The 18,234-nt window shown below is 37.8% G+C and overlaps 1 protein-coding gene across 1 annotated transcript in view; it reads right to left on the bottom strand.

Moving 5' to 3' along the window:
• LOC128685712 (uncharacterized) overlaps positions 1-17,275 on the bottom strand; it is a 328,233-nt gene extending 310,958 nt beyond the window's left edge. Inside the window, exon 1 of the mRNA XM_070086000.1 lies at positions 16,782-17,275. Coding sequence (XP_069942101.1) covers positions 16,782-16,799 — 18 coding nt within the window. The 5' untranslated portion in view covers positions 16,800-17,275. The remainder of the gene's footprint in view (positions 1-16,781) is intronic.
• Positions 17,276-18,234: the final 959 nt, after the last annotated feature.

The following is an 18,234-nucleotide window of genomic DNA, read 5'->3' on the forward strand; positions in this document are numbered from 1 at the left end:
CTCTAATATTGCAATGTTTTTCTTTATTTTTCAAGTTTTTTTTTGTTTTTTTGCATTGCTGAAGATGAATAAATGTAGGATCTGTTGCCTGTACTCAAAGTGATATTTGAGTTTATGTTTCCTCAATATTACTACGATTATTTATTAAGTTGAGAAGTATTCTCCTGTTCAGTTTATGGCCCTTAAACGTTCTCATTGCTAAACATTTGTCACTGGTGATGCAGTAGTGACATAACTGGAGTTTACTACTCCCCCCATCCCCCCGCCCTTGAATTTCATGGGGGTGACACCAAATATGCTGCCCCGGGTGACACCAGAGATTCCACCCCGGGTGACACCAACTCGAGCGACGCCTCTGAATGGGTATCGTACCTGATATGTGGAAGATGGCTAATGTTACTTCTATTTACAAAAGGGAGCTAAGTCCCTACCATCGACATCAATAGTTAACAAGTCATTCATAACCCAGCATTCCAGTCACCTGACTTGACTCCCTTCACATGCCCACTGTGTCCACGCATTGTAATGCCTGCATTGGCTTGACAAAACTGATGAGCGAAACGTAGCAGCAGTGTCTTATTGAACATACCTCAATTTACCAACAATACAACTAGCATCCACCAACAAACACACTGTATTTATCAGCAGATCTACGCGCAAATACTCTCCTAACTCCAAACAATTGTATTTAGAGCGCTTGTTAAAATATGCATTAACCACTAAACTGCCTATTACAATATATAATAATGACTAGCCACCACTTAACATTCTAAAGCTGTATAGAGTCAGGATCACACTAACTAATGTGCTCGTTAAAATATACAATAACAACTAAATTGCTTGACAAGCCATAACAACCACAAGCTTAACTCTGGACATGGGCAAACAACCGCAGCTCATCAAGTAAACATTTAATAACTACTGAACTACTTGTTAAATACGACCATTAGTGTGTCTATTATATATACCCGTCTGGGAGGCTCTAGCACAGTGCAGTTTTTATTTCCATGGGAAAGCGCTAAACCGCAAGTTTGATCCAAGGAAAGGGACTGTAGTTCCAGTTTCTTGCATCGCGATGCCTTCACCGGCTTTTAAGCATCCCCCCCCCCCCGCCTTCCTTCTTGAAGATTGCACAGTGCGCTTATTTTCTAAGTGTGCTATTTCAAATACTGCCCTCCCAATGTTATTTTTGTAGCCATCAGCCATCTTACGCCGCTACTGCATCGTCATTTTTAGTACTAAATGGTGTGGAAACCCAAGCTGCGTTACGTAAGCGGTTATTTAATCGCTGGACGGTCATCAACTGATGAAGACCTGCACCTGGGGACAGTTTGTTTCCTGAAGAAGAACACACCATCCAGTGTGGCAGATAATGGGTCGGTAACAGCCACCATCCATGAACTTAGTACCTTCCTACCATGCCACAGTGAAACGCGTCAGCCTATTTTCAACTCTGGCAGGATTAATGATCTCTCCTTACCGTCTCGTGAATATGCAAGATGGTAGGTAAATCTAACAAACTTCTTGAATTCAATATACACTTCGATCCAAGTCGGACCGAAACGTCGTCTTAAGTTTCTCCTATGTGCGGGATACTTAAATATTTGTTCCAATATTTTGTTCACAGTATTTTGCCTTTTTGTTCTTTACACTTACCTTTGTTTTCATGTAACTTTTTTTGTACTAATTATATTTCTGTGGTTTGTCCCTTTCAATTTAGAAGATTTGGTCAAAGACCGAGCCGTGGGACCTATGATGTGCAGAACCAATAATGGTTATTAACCGGATACACATAAATTAAACTCTCATATAACGTAACTACCTGAAGCTTAATAACCACTGAAAACATTAACCTCAACCAGTGGCAACATTAACCACAATATGAAGACAAATACAAAAGTTGCAAAACAAGAATTTACCGTTTACGTTTCGCTCTACGTAGAGTTTCATCAAGTCTTGAAAAAAAAATGCTCTATGCAGAACGCATAGAGAAAACTCTTTCTGCGGCATTCCAACCATCAACCACAGAAACACATCCAAACAACCTCCACTAAGCACATTATTAATTAACAACGTTATTCAATTTTTCCCCATATCAAGTTATCAGAGACCAAACCTTAATCAAATCACAGAACGGGTAGGGTTTGAACCCATGGCAGGCCAGTTTTAAAACTCCCAGGCCAATGTTATTATGATCCCGATGGCTGAAAGTACTAAACAAAACTTTAAAAATAAAACAATAGTTGCCTTTTTCAGGTATATTGTTATTTTATTCATCAGAATGAACTAAACCCGTAAAGGTCATACAGAGCTTGGAAAACAAGATGCAATCAGGCTTGATCCAAGGAAAGAGTACCTCCAATTCCACGGATCAAGAGCCCTTCACCACCCTCGAGACCCCCCCTCCAATGGTATCCGGTACATTAAAGATCAATATAAATGTTAAACATTCGAAATCACAATACTAATACTTTTTAACAAAACAGTGGCTATTGTTCATGCACTGATGACTACAAGAACAATACAACATTGTTGGCTTGCTTAAGTCAATATCAGTGTTTCTTACATTAATACATTTTTAGTCTTTGTATTTACTGTATACATTATATATATGCATTATATATATATATATATATATATATATATATATATATATATATATATATATATATATATATATATATATATATATATATATATATATATTGTAATATACGTTTAGTCTGTCAATTTTATATTTTTAGTGCGCATCTAACATACACACTATTTATACTTTTTCAATCTTTTCTGTGTGGACATGTGGTTAGTCATCGTATCAACTGCATATACATTTTAGTGTCTATAGCTAATGTATATACATAAAAATCTTCATATGTATTGCATATACATTTTATCATCAAACTTCCATTATTCAATTTTATTTGGTCTTTTTTTATCTACTGTGTATAAATGTTAAGTAAGTGGCGTTAATGTATCAATCCGTGTCCCTGTTCAATCTGTTCTTGATTAATCCGTGTCATTGTTCAATCCGTGTCCTTGTTCAATCCGTGTCCTTGTTCAATCCGCGTCCCTGTTCAATCCGTGTCCCTGTTCAATCTTTAACTGTGAAAACCTTGTGTGCTAGAAACCCCAAGTAAGATGTCTGAACACTTGAACAGAATCATACATTCGTAATAACTTATACAGTATCTCAAATATCTGTATTCAATTACAGTCTTACCGCTCATACACAGAATTTAAAATAAAATTTTATTTTTAATATATAATAGAAAACACGTACAACATGTTAATGCAAGTGGTATAGATACCCAGAATTGGATATCGTTCATTGTATATACACAGAATTTATTTTAATTTTTATATTAGGTATTATTCTTGCTTAGTAGTATACAAGAGAAAAACGCCCTTAATGACCTACATATAATTGACAAATTTTCTACCATATTTTCCACTGACCATGTATGCTTAAATAATAAATATTCTAATAATTTACTAAATCCACGTAGCACATTCTAATAATTTACAAAATACATGTAGTACTGTATATCCATGTGTTTATATCATATAAATTGAAATATAAGCACAATGTTTGCGAGTAAATGCTGATATCGCTAACAGCGGTCATAGGTTGATGTCAAGCTGTCTGTTGGACTAGTACTGATATCGCTAACGGAGGGCGATTATCGGTCTGCTAACGGATTCACTGGCCATATTACTAATAATCGATTGTTCGTCTGATTACGACTGAGTGCACGGACCAGTACCGAAATCGCTGACATGGGTCGGTCAATTTTAGCGGTCTGTCGGACTAGAGCCGATATCGTTAACACTGGGCGGTCAATCGATCGGATAACGAATTCATTGGACTGGGGATAATATTGCTAATGATAGCTCGGTCTGCTTACGATCTCGAGTTATTAGACTATTGGCAATGTTGCTAACAAAGAGTGATTAGCCAGTGTGGTAACGGTCTCATGAGTGGTGATAATATTAGTGTTGCCGCGCAACTGACGATGCCGATGATGCCATTTGTGGGTTTGTTCACAATACTGCTTACGACACTGGGTTGTCACTCTACTGACGACACCGCTGACGCAATAATCGGCAGGTATGTTGAACATAGCTGTTGCTGGATGATGACTCTTGTCAGTGTGGTGGTGGGTGGCAGGTGTTTGTCATTCCATACTCCAGAGGGCCGCCCAGGTAAACTATGCCACAAGAACCACAGCAAGAGGCAACGCAGATATGAGCAAATATACACCATAAACCCATACCTGTAGCCGGTTTTGAATTATATTAAAAAATCCCGGCCTGATGAAATTTCGGTTTCTTTGACTGCCTGGTCAACATGAATGTTGCTGCTAACGGCCTGCATAGCCTAATAGTTCATCTGGCCTTCTTTTTTTTTTTTAGTAGACAGTGGTCCAGTTTCTCCTTGAAACTTTACTCCTGGAAGGTGGGTGAATAATCCTGGACGACGAATGTTGACAATGTTCTATATAAATGTGCCCATTCACAAGGTTAATTGTACACTTCCTCCAGTATCTCTCGTTCCAAATGATGAAGAAAAAATCAATAAATTAAGAAGACAATATGTACAAATTACGCTAAGGCACAATAATAAAACTGATATAATAGTATAAAGGACACAGGTGTATGTATATGTATAATATATATATATATATATATATATATATATATATATATATATATATATATATATATATATATATATATATATATATATATACATGAATCTTAGGGATGTGCCAAAGTATTGGTATGGTATTATCTAAAACTGAGTATCGGTTTCGCCAAACATTCTCGTATCGTCCCATCCCTAATCAAGATACTGCTAGACGCTCTGGCGCCTATCCCATTCCCCCCCCCCCCCCCCAGTGCTAGGATATCCAATCTCTCACAGAACGGGTGGGTTTCCAACCCATGTCGAGCCAGTTCTAAAACTGACAGGCCACAGATCTAACTATTGCGGCATGCCGGTGAACGCACCACTGCTAGTTTTAGGACTGGCCTAACATGGGTTCGAATCTCACCCATTCTTTAAGTTTACAATAGTGTATTACGATTTCACGCGTTACATCCAATTTCCTTTAATATATATCAAAATTGCTCTTTCTTAACATCCATACTACATCAACTCACATTAAAAAAAAAATCCAGCTTCAAAAATAATTTTCTTTTTAGTAAACAAGCTCTCATTACGGGCTCCCCACTTACATAGGAAACATTACTAGAATAAGAACTATTATGAAACCCAAGTTCATACTGAACTTAAGCTGAAGCTAGCATAATTGTGTCTTATTTTTCATGCAAATGAAACAGAGAGGAAAATCCAACACTCCCGCTAACGGAATTTTTAAGAGGCTTCTTCTTCCCACTCGGATGATGAGACGGCAGTGCCTCCCCTCTGCTAAATCACAAGAGCAAGTGACTGTAAGGAATTCAGAGACTACAACAATGAATAGCATACTGAATGCTTGAGTGCTTTCATGTGATCAGCCACGCATCTTCAGCAGCGGCTAACTAGACGGCGGTATTTGCTTTGTCTGGAGAAACTTCTCATGAATGGCTGTAGTCTTAAAACTATAAAAAAAAAGAAAGGTAGGGCAGAGAAAAGATTCTTACATTGTAGTCTGCATAACGTGGCGTAAAATAACGTACAATGCACGAATTATGAAAACTATTATTAAAGCCTCAAGATGTAAGAATTGTCAACTACTTTGTAAACCTCGCGATGTACGAATTATGGCAACCATTTCTAAAGCTTCATGATACGATACACAAATTGTGTCAACTACCATATACTCTAAGCCACACGATACACGAGTTATGATAGCTATAAGACTCACGATACTCGCACTATAACAACCAACTTGTCTCATTAACACGAAAATTCCACGAAAACAATAATAAAGAACATACGACTACACAAACACTAAATAATAGTTTCCACGATACATCATTATTATACATGGCAGACTTTACAGATCCTCGTGAGATCGCTCGCTCGCTCGCTCTCTTGGTTCCAAAGCTCTTAAGAGCGCTTATAGCCTTGGAGAGTCATTCAGCATCAAGTCAAGGTTCTTACTGTTATCCACTTTCATCTGCTGGAATTCTCCAAGATACATAGAGCAAATTATCCTACAGATTGGGCATGTTGCAGTGTGCCTTGAAAATGTCTCCATTAAGCTACGCCACAATATTATGACCTTTCAACGGGGGTCTTCAGATTAAACCTGATTACCCCCCCCCCATTCCCCAGACGTTCTTTGTCCCCTGCAGGTTTAGCACTTCCTCTTGATGACAGTACTAATATTAATATATAAGAATGATTATTTCGATAAGCCGCTAATTCGGTACAAGTCATACAGCTCCAGGGAAAGGAGTGTTAATAATAGTAAAATAATACAGAAGTTAAACTTTCATCATCGAAAACCAATGGTTAAAAAAAAAAAAATCAAGAATTGAACGTGCGAGGCTTTTCAAGAAATCGTCGCCTCCTTTGGAATCATACTGTACTTCAAGGATGACCCTCAACAGCTCCGATTAAAGAATGAGGGATCGAACCACCACCACCACTCGTGTTGTGGAAAATAATTTCCCAAAATTATGCTGTATATTTTTTATAATGTAAATATACCTGATTAATACATTACTATTGCTCTAAAGTGTATTTTAAAGAACAGAACCCACAGGGAAGCTCTGCGCCTGCGCTGACGAGCGGGGAAGACTCCATTGTTTGGAATGTGATACAGGCACGTTAGTGAAATGTGCATAATTTTCGTCGCTCTAGGGGTTATATTGGGCTTAAACCTCTCAAGTAGGAGCCGAAATTGTTGGATTTGCAGTCCTGCATAACGAGAGCATTAAGCAGATGGACAGGACATCTTTGGAACCCCAGCTAAGTTGTCTATTTATGCTGAGATTCTGGCCAGTATTTTCTTCATATTTAGGGAGGGGGTTGGTATGACACCGTAATCTCCAGACTAATTAGTGAGTCTTATCATTATAAATTCTCCTTCAATGTAGTATATGTATTCACATTTTAAATTTAATATACAGTCCACATATTTATATTAATGTTTTTACCAGAACTCCTGGTGATGTATATTTCATTTGAAATTAATATAGGTCCAGAGTGACTTGTGGATATGACAGTAGTAGGTATCGAAGGGGGACATTTTTTGCGACCTAGGTGTCCTAAAATTCCTACTTGTCTCTGTAACCTTGATAAAGAATAATTACCTTTGTTACCATTTACTGGTATCTTATGAGTTACATCCAGGTCAATTAAATTTTCCACACATGTCCTTGTATGACCCACATGGATTTATTGCTTCATGAGACGCAATACACGTACTTAAAATGTGTATAATAAAGAAAATATATATATATACACACATATATATATATATATATATATATATATATATATATATATTATACACAATATATATATATATAATATATATATTATCACACTGGCCGATTCCCACCAAGGGAGGGTGGCCCGAAAAAGAAAAACTTTCACCATCATTCACTCCATCACTGTCTTGCCAGAAGGGTGCTTTACACTACAGTTTTTAAACTGCAACATTAACACTCCTCCTTCATATATATATATATATATATATATATATATATATATATATATATATATATATATATATATATATATATATATATATATATATATATATATATATATATGGCCCTAAAAGCGTCACATTGTATTTATAGCCCTACAACAAGCGTCACAATACCTGGGTCACTAACACCGACTGCTGAATAGCGTCAAGTACTATCAGCCTAACATGTCACCAATTTCCACAATAAAACAAGTATCCCACAACCTTGAGAGAAAACGTTGGAAGTTTCGGTCCATTCTGGTTCATCAAGTTGTCTTAATGACCCAGAGCGGTACGAAACGTCTAAAGCAACCTCTCCAGTAAACATATAAAAAATAAGTTGTAAAACAAGCTTTTATTGGAGGGGGGAAGAGGATTTAGCTCTACATAACTTTATCAAAACATAATTGCCCCAATGGTAGTCGTGAATTGTTCTAGCCACGCGACTGCGAATTTTGTTCAGCTGTAGGTAAATATAACCTTACAGTCCTAAACGTCATTATATCCACAGGGAAGCGCTACACCCGTACGGGGGCATAACGGGTGGGGCATAAAAGCCCCACCCGTTTCCCCCTTGAAGAATCAACGTCGATGTATTTGTGTATATACTCACTTATATGTGGTTACAGGAGTCGAGTCTTAGCTCCTGGCCACGCCTCCCAACTTGCCTCTTGCTAGGTTTTATCTCTCAGCCTCGTAGGCTCCTACTCTTAAAGCTATATATGGAGTCAGCTCCCATCACTTCATCCAGGCCATTCCACTTCCCGATCCACCCCGGGTGAAGAAATACTTCCTGACAGTCCTGTGACTCATCTGTCTAACTTCCAGCTGTACTCTCGAGTAAACGTTTCCCGCCTCTCAAACAGCCTGTCCCTGTCATCCCTGGTCCTTCTGTCCTCCAGAGTCGCTAAATTCAATACTTAGCCTCTCGTCGTAGCTCATACCCCTTAGCTCTGGAACTAATATCACTGCAAGTACACTTTCTCGTTTCTTAACATGCTTCTTCGGGTGTGGGTTCCGTACTGGTGCTGTATACACCATGATGGGCCAGACATATGTATATGTGTACATATATGTGATGTATGTACATGAATGTGTGTGTGTGTGTGTGTGTGTGTGTGTGTGTGTGTGTGTGTGTGTGTGTGTGTGTGTGTGTGTGTGTGTGTGTGTGTGTGTGTCTGTGTGTGTGTCTGTGTGTGTGTCTGTGTGTGTGTCTGTGTGTGTGTGTCTGTGTCTGTGTCTGTGTGTGTCTGTCTGTCTGTCTGTGTCTGTCTGTCTGTGTCTGTCTGTGTGTGTCTGTCTGTGTCTGTGTGTGTCTGTCTGTGTGTGTCTGTGTCTGTGTGTGTGTGTGTGTGTGTGTGTGTGTGTGTGTGTGTGTGTGTCTGTGTGTGTGTGTGTGTGTGTCTGTGTGTGTGTGTCTGTGTGTGTGTGTCTGTGTGTGTGTCTGTGTGTGTCTGTGTGTGTCTGTGTGTGTCTGTGTGTGTGTGTGTCTGTGTGTGTGTGTCTGTGTGTCTGTGTCTGTGTCTGTGTGTGTCTCTCTCGTGCCGAATAAGTAAAACTGGTCAATTAGCAAGACGTCATTTAAAATTAAGTTCTTTCTATAATTTTCTCTTATACGTTTAAAGATACATTTTTTCATTTATGTCTCTTATACGTTTAAAGATACATTTTTTCATTTATGTTAATATAAATATTAATAATTATGTACCAAAAGTACCTTAGAAATCTTACCTAACCTTATAACAAGAGCAATTTAATTCAGCCTAATCCAACTAAATATGTTTTAGATAAGTTCACAGTAATTTAATAATAAACAAACACAATTAAATATATTTTTTTCCGTTACGTTCAGAATGATCTTTGCGAAATTATTGCATACACAAATTTTCACTTGCCGTATTCGGAAAAACGAGCGTTGTTATTTAAGTCAAAATCGCAAGTTTTATCTATTCGGCACGACATATATATATATATATATATATATATATATATATATATATATATATATATATATATATATATATATTGGTCTATGATATATTTTGTAGAATTTGGTTAAATAATTACGTTTGAATAGTTTAGTTTAGGCGAGGTTTCTAACTTAGGTTTGGTAAAAAAAAATATTTTTCTTACATCATTGTCAATTAAAAATGTACTATATCTAAATTTACCCACATGTGTGTGTTTATTTGATTGTGTACACGTGCATTTTATATGTATGTATGATAACTATTGCTTTGCATCAAATTATACGAGTTAATATGGAGTGCATTTTTTAACCAAACTAGGATAGCAACCTGACCTCTCTGATACATTAATGTTTAATACAGCATTGCTCTGCCCAACTTATTGTGGGTCTCCCTACATTTAGTGGGTGTTGCTTAGAACAAGTATAGTTTGTTTATGATATTTAGGCTGGTATGTATTCTTTGTCATGTATGTATTTTTTGAAATGTGAAGAGGATATTGCAACAATAAATCTACACCGTTTCTGCATGTATTCTTTGGTTTTAAAAAAAATCTCAACCCTCTTCCTATTTTCTCTTCTCTCCTGCATATAATTTTTGTTGCCTCGCTCTGCAATGACCGAGTTCTTATAAAAGTTCTATTTTTCCGCTGTATGGGATAGGATCTTCGGAGAGATGGGAAACTCCGGTTCTGCTGGATCGAAATCTCTCAAGCTGTCACAGTTGATGAACCTTTAATGGAATACCTGACGATATCCTCATTACACTACAGAAATCTACAAGCTCAGACTGATACATTTCAGCACTCATGTATATAACCCATCTTGTGTGTTAGGATATAACAGGGAAACATAGCTACCTTCTATCCCACTAAATAACGTGTAGAATAGGAGAGCAGGACAATGATGCATTCAATTTTGCTAAAAATGGGATACATCAGCTAAAAAAAAAAAAAAAAAAAAAAAAAAGTGAATATCGGTAACCTTGTACCTCGTTGTGTACCAGTGTCTGGAGACCAGTACCAACCTTACTGACATTTGTATATCAAGAGGACAATAGAGGATACGGCTGTGGTGAGGATACTGGAAATGAGCGGGTCAACACATGGGAAAATTACACCCCAACAAAACTGATGGAAACAGTACAGCAACCAATCAGGCAATCCTAGTTATAGAACAAAATAAATATACTAATACCAAATAGGCGTAAGGTATAAAACCAAATTGTAATTAATTAAAAAATTTAACAGTAAAATATACATGAATAATAAAACAACAAAATTGAGCAGTTAATACAATCAGAAGTAAAGCATAATACAACTAAAGTTGAAAAAGAAGTGGTAAACTGTAAAACCGAACAGGAATAAAATATAAATAAACTAATAAGTCTAAACAGGAATAAGACAAAGCAATGCAGAACTTATAAAACAAACAAGAATTAGCTATAAAACCAAAAAGAAATCAGCTATAAAATCAAACAGGAATGAGCTATAAAATCAAACTGGAAATAACTATAAAACTAGACAGAAATAAGCCATAAAACCGAACGGGAATACACTATAATACCAAACAGGAATAAGCTATAAACAAAACAGTAATAAGCTATAAAACCAAAAAGGAATTAACTATAAAACCAAAAAGGAATTAACTATAAAACCAAACAGGAATAAGCTATAAAATTAATCAAGAATTAGCTATAAAACATGACAGGAATAAGCTATAAAATCAAGCGAATTATCTAAAAAAAACTAAACAGAAATAAGCTAAAAAACTAAACAGCTATATGACCAAACAGGAATGAGCTATAAAAATAAACAAATCTAAGCTATGAAACCGAACAAGAATAAGCTATTCCTATCTCCAGTCCCGAATCTAAATCTTAGCAGAAAAATTCCAGTAAGTCACCAATGCTTAACACTTCCCTCATTACTTTACTCAGGACTGTAAACTCGGAGATATGAATATGCTCAACTCTACCAAACACGCCACCACCAAGAAACCTAGATTCCTAACTCTACCTTAGGAAGTGGCTAACCCTCACCACCACCACACAGGCCTCTTCAAGAAGCAACATACGCATAACTATCATGGCTACATCTTCCATCGAAGAAAGATCCCTATGACAAACACAACAGTAAAACCGGTGTGTACACTATAACATGCTGAGGGTGCAACAAACTATGTAGGAGAAACGAGAAAGAATCTTTCCATACGGGTCAGAGAACACGGAAATGCATACAACTAAGACACCAAAAATGACCGTCTTGCTCAGATCTTATGAACTTGCACAAAGCAAAATTGATCTACGGAGAATCTAACAATGATAGACGCCACTATATTGAAGCATTCTTAATTGTTTCTTCCAACACGATAAAACAGAGGGCTGGCAAATACATCATTTCAACTACCTTTGCATATATGATAGTACACGCTAATTCTCAGATGCCACATGACACGGCAATTACATTAACTGACGCCTTCACCTGATCTTCACCAACGACCTGCCTTCTCCACTATATATAATGTGTTCTCTCATTCTCCTGTATCATTTAGAATGACAAGTCCCAGGGCCGAAAGGTATCCAGTAGGAAAATCAAATAAGTATGCACTCATGTCCTTTCATCCATGTTATCGTTATTATAATTTTTACTTTCATAAGCTATAAAACCAAACAGGAATAAGCTATAATACCCAATTGGAATCAGGTGTGAACAAAACTGAAACAAGCTCTTCAACCAAAGTGGAATAAGACAAAAACTAAACAGGAATGAGGTATGAAACCTGAGAGGAAGTGTATGAAACGAAGCAGAAACAAAGTGTAAAATAAAACAGGAAAACGTTACAAAGGTAAACAGAAATTAATAACCAAATGGAAGAATGCTATACAACCGAACTGGGATAAGGTATAAAACCAAAGTAAATTGATTTATAATTCCAAACGGATTAAGATATAAAACCGAACAGGAATCAATTTTAAAACTAGAATTAGGCATAAATTACAAGTGGGATTTTAAAACAAAGTAACTAACAGGAATATAATACAAGCCAAGAACTCAGTCCAAGCACACAAAGCTACTTTGGACCTCTATTACCATAAAGGCTATTTTCAAACAAATGGCTCTGCTCCGTCCAAAATTTTTGCTTCTTGTTATATCACACAAACAGGAGACACCGTCCCGTAGAAACGAAGCGTTTTTATTCCTTGCCCGTCTCTGTTCTAATACTATCAATAATATAAAATGGAGTGTGGGTATAAAGTCCAATACGCGGTACATGAATAGCTGTTTACCCGTGTTCTCGAGTAATGACTACACTGGCTAAGAAAACTCACTCTTCAGCTGTTAAATGTCCACAAACTCTCCCCTCAGCTGCGATAATTACATTTGCCAAGCGCCAGGGAGCCAGACCAGGGGAGATTATTATTATTACAAGTGCGTGACAGCTGGCGGCAGCGGTGGAGGAAGATATCAACAAGGGAAACAGCTTAGTCTCCTCTCCCTCCCTCTTTACCCCTCTATCTCCCGCTCGTCTACGTTTAAATTCTTCAGACAAACTGTTGTTATTAATGCTCTATAGCCGAAACGGCTATTTTCCAACCCTAATGCAAAAAGTTATTTTAATGTTTTATTTACACTCCACTTAGCTCATATTTACAAGTGAACAATAAGAAATCTTATTCACAAATAATTGAAGAGTACACTTTAAACTCTTTGGCTAGTCCAGGACCAAAACCGTGTTAAGCTTCTTCCCCAAAGTGTAAGCTGTTTGTGAATTATTACGGTCATAGTGTGTGACTTATTCCTCAGTCAGGAATCAATAAAGACCGGACAGGAGAGGAACGTGATGCAAGGCTTGAATACCTAGCTATGATGAAGCAAATATGGCTCTGCCTCAGTCTCTTATTAATTTTAAAAATTCCAGCAGGAATTCCCTTAAACGACGTTCCTTGATACTGATGAGGGGCTCTTGATCCAAGGACTTGAACTATCCCTTCGTTCTCTGAACCGAACCTGACTGCCTCCCATTCCCAGGTGCTGCAGACTCAAGAGTTCAATGCTTCCCTCTAGAGAATAATAATAATAATAATAATAATAATAATAATAATAATAATACAGCAGGTACTGTAGTGTAATATAAATTTCAGTTAAACTTTCAAGCTTTAAAGCAAATTAAATTATTATCGGCATTGATAAGCATGCGCCAAAATACAATGTATGCACAAAGACTTTTTGCAGTGAACTTGCACTACATTCATATGTTACATAGTAGGCTGGAAGACAGTAACTATTCGGGAGGACCATGATTGTTGATCTTTTCTTCCCGATCCATAAACATGTAAAATGGCAAGTAAATCTTACAAACTTCTAATTACATTAACTATATACTTAACTTTCGCGTGTTTCTGAATATTTTTTATCCCCCCAATACTTCCTTTCCAACGTAGGTCTGGTCTGAGACCGGACGCGGGAGCGATGATTCCAGGAACCTCAGCTATGTACTCATGTACAACCTTGTCGTAGACAATGTATTCGTGATTTCTCTCACGCATTTGTGAAAGGAACCACGTTTATAGAATGTTCTGATATGCCGGGTGATCATCATCCACATAAAAAAGGTATAGACAAATCTAAGACAAAATTCATATAACCAGAAAAATAAGTTTTCATAAAAGGTACTATAACCTACCATGCACCTTTGGGAAGTAGGATTTGCAACTGAATATATCGTAATGTAGTTTCGTTCCCGTCCAGGCCTGAAAATTTAGTATTCATGCTAATCAATTTATTAGTCTCGCCAATTGGACTGAGAACCTACTATATCGGCAGAGGTGAAGCTGTCATATTAAACACCTATTAGTTTAGTATAATTATCTGTAGCCCCACCCAGGTGAGGGAGCATAAACGTGAATATAATAACACTCAGGTTCACTACAAGGGCGAGGTAGTTTCTTTATTTAATAAATTAAGGTACACCAGCAGTGTGCGGCTAGTGTTCTATATGATAATTACAAGGCGATAAAACACTCAATATGCGGGTACCCCGTTTATTCAATACGGTCATATTATGGAAACAAAAACTAGCTGTTTCCCTGTCAAATTCCATCACACTGGCTGGGTTTCATACATAAGGTAATACAATACGTTGATTTTAAAGCTATACAGGTTTCGGTCCAGCAGGGTTAGTTACTTTGACATGGGAATTACCACCCCTGAAGTTCCTCCTGTTTTTAATGTGGGTTTGAATTGCAAGTATTTCTGCTGCGCGGGTCTTTAGCTTATGCTGGCCTGTCAGTGTTTGACGACCTGTTCTAAGCGTCAGTGATACATCGTCCGTTCCACCTCTGTGCCCCAAGCCGCCTGACCGACTCTACTATCCCGCTCACAGGTCTAAGTCCACGCACAACACAGAAATCAGTCATCAGTCACAGAAATTTGACATTAATACTCACTCACTCTCTAGACGTTATCCAAGACCACGATCAACTAACACGCATTACGGATAACAACTAATTAAAAAAAGGATGTACTCAAAAATACTTAACTCTCACGTGTTTGAAACAAGTTATCATCCACTTTAAAACTATTCTTCGAAACATAAGGTTAATACCCTATTACAACCTAACAAAGCGACAGTGATTTATTTTCATTGGGGTTTTCCCCCAGGATGCAACTCTAAATGTCAGCTAACATCTACGTACTCATTCACCGCTAGTTTATCCCCTGACGTAGTCGGGTGGTCATACTCCACGGTTCTGATCAGGGAGGGTTGTGGTTTAATCCCCAGAAGGAGGACAGAGCCTACATTGTTTCACTTAACTACAACTAGGAGTACACGGTCAACAGGTGTAATAAGACTTGCTCATACGTTGATTCCCGCCCGGGTCCTACAAACTAAGAAACATATACATAAAAAAAAGTTTCAGTCTCAGAAAGAGCTTAAATATATGATGATATTGAGTAAACACTTAAAAAAACACGAAGTAAAAGACTGTGCGAGGTGTGGCAAGCAATGGGAGAGCAGGTAGCGGAGGTGACGGAGGCTGGGTGGTGGTGGCGGCGCTGGCTGGGGACTTGAACGAGGCAGCTTCCTTCATCACCCCCCCACCCCACCTACCTTCTCTTAATTGACTTACGACTGGCAGCCTGGTGAAATTTGCTATACAAATTTGTGATAAACTCTAGTCCTGATTGACGGATTTATGTGTTGAGTAAAAACAAAAATATCCGCACGAGATATATGTAATGATAAATATCTTTCCCAAGACCCTCTTCACACTAGTTAAAATAACACAGGTTCTAAGTTTCTTCACTGCTAATATCTAACGAGTATTATTAAATTTATAAAATAATCGCTAAGTCCGTATATTTCAAACTATTAATGAGCCCTATCGTTAAATTGAGTCAAACTGAACATATTCCGCTGCATTAAGTTCATCAGCTACTGGACAATTGTTGTCAGTGATTCATAGTTTCATTAGTCTAAGAAAAATTTTCACTGTATTTTGTTTAAAGTAATTAGTGACATTTCAAATGATTTCGTACTTCTGGATATGCGTTTTTCTAGACATTGATTATAATACTGATCTGTCGAGCACAGAAGCTATCCAGTTCAAAATCTATACTATAAAATATAGAAAATGTGTATGGCAATAAAAGACAAGGGGCAAATACTACGATTTTCAACTATGACTGCTTCCAGTTAAATACTGGCTGCTGCCTTCACTCACCTAAATAATTTATGTTTCATAAGAAAATGTGAACTTTTCTTAAAGAAACAGAAAATCACTAATTGCGCGAGATAAATACAAATATATAAACAAGTGCGTTTCGGAAGACGTAATAATTCAAGCAATACCTTCCCACTCTCTTTCCGATATATATATATATATATATATATATATATATATATATATATATATATATATATATATATATGTGTGTGTGTGTGTGTGTGTGTGTGTGTGTGTGTTTGTAATCTCAGTAAGGATCTTCATTATGTAATCAAACCTCATTACAACGAAAAAGCTACAAAACACCTTATTTCCCACAAACACTGCAAATTATGTACTTACCTGTTTTGTAATATAGTCTTAAACACCCAAAAAATAAAAATACTAGAATACACAATTTTACCCAGAACAGAATAATCGCGGAACTGACCATTACCTTGTTGAAATATTCCATCAACACAACCGTAAAGTACCCAGTTCACACGAAAATATATATATATAAATTCAGGTTCATTTAAGTTTTTTCTTATTTTTTTTTTCTCTGCCACGACACAGAAGTACACAAGTCACTTAAGAGGATCACTGGTCGACACCCCGGGGTCACAGAGACACGAACGAGACGTTACCTCTACGACGTCCGGGCGACTACTGACTCGCCCGCCAGCCAGCGCCCCTCACACACCCATGGGGCAGGGGATGAGGAAGAGGGGGATTGGGGGGTTAAAGGATAGGCAGGAGACCCATGTTGAGGGATAGATGTTAGGTGTGAAGGATCGTGATGCTGCGGCTAGGGATAGTGCACATGTGGGAGGCTCGTGGCTGTCGAGGCAAAAGGGGATCAGCGTGGAGAAGGAGGCTGGGAGGAGTGTAAGGTGTTTGTGAAGATGATCCAGGGTGGGAGGGGGAGAGGGGAACAGGTACAGTGCTCGGAATAGAGTTGTGTTTGCAGGCATTAGTGGTCACCAGCGCAAGTGGTCACCAGCACGAGTGGTCGGCAGTACAAGTGGTCACCAGCACGAGTGGTCGGCAGTACAAGTGATCGCCAGTGGCCCAGTGCGAAAGATTGTCAGTACAGGTGGTCGTCAGTGTAAGCTGTCATCAGCACAAGCATGAGTGGCTGTCAGTGCAAATGGTCGCAAGTGCGAATGATCGCCAGTACAAGTAGTTGTCAGTACAAATGGTCGACAGTGCGATGATCGGCAACATAAGTGGTGGTCAATATAAGTGGTCGCCAGTGAGATGATCGTCTGTAGAAGTGATCGCCAACGCAAGAAGTAACTAGTGCGAGCACCAGTTGCCATATTAGCGTCTTCAAGGCTTCTACAACCTGTTTTCCAATTCATATTAGTTGTTTAACTTACCTACCTAAGTAGGATTCATCGACGAATGATAAGAAAACACATTACATAATCTTATTTTTTTTTTTTACAGAAACCTGATAATCGCTGATTTCATGAGTAACTTTTATAAAGTTAATTTCTTTACACGTTATTTATATTAGATTAGGATAGGCAACAACGGATATAGCCCCAATCCAAAAAGGTAACAGCAAGGAATTATAGACCGAGAGCCCTAACGCCCCACATTATAAAAATCACTTAAAGAGTTCTAAGAAGCATTATCGCCAATCACTTTGATTCCCAACAACTGCACAACCCAGGGCAACATAGGTTTATAGCAGGTCGCTCCTGCCTTTCCTAACCACTTGACTATGACGCGGATGCACTGTAAGACAAGTAGAATGCAGTTGTATTATTCACATACTTTGTAAAAACCTTCGACAAGTGTGATCATGGTGTAATAAAGCACAAAAATGCATGCTAAAGGAATAACTGGAAAAGTGGGCAGATGGATCTTACACAGCACTGGTAAACAAGGTTAAGTTGGAG

This window comes from Cherax quadricarinatus, chromosome 1, assembly GCF_038502225.1.
Source record: "Cherax quadricarinatus isolate ZL_2023a chromosome 1, ASM3850222v1, whole genome shotgun sequence".
NCBI lineage: Eukaryota > Metazoa > Arthropoda > Malacostraca > Decapoda > Parastacidae > Cherax > Cherax quadricarinatus.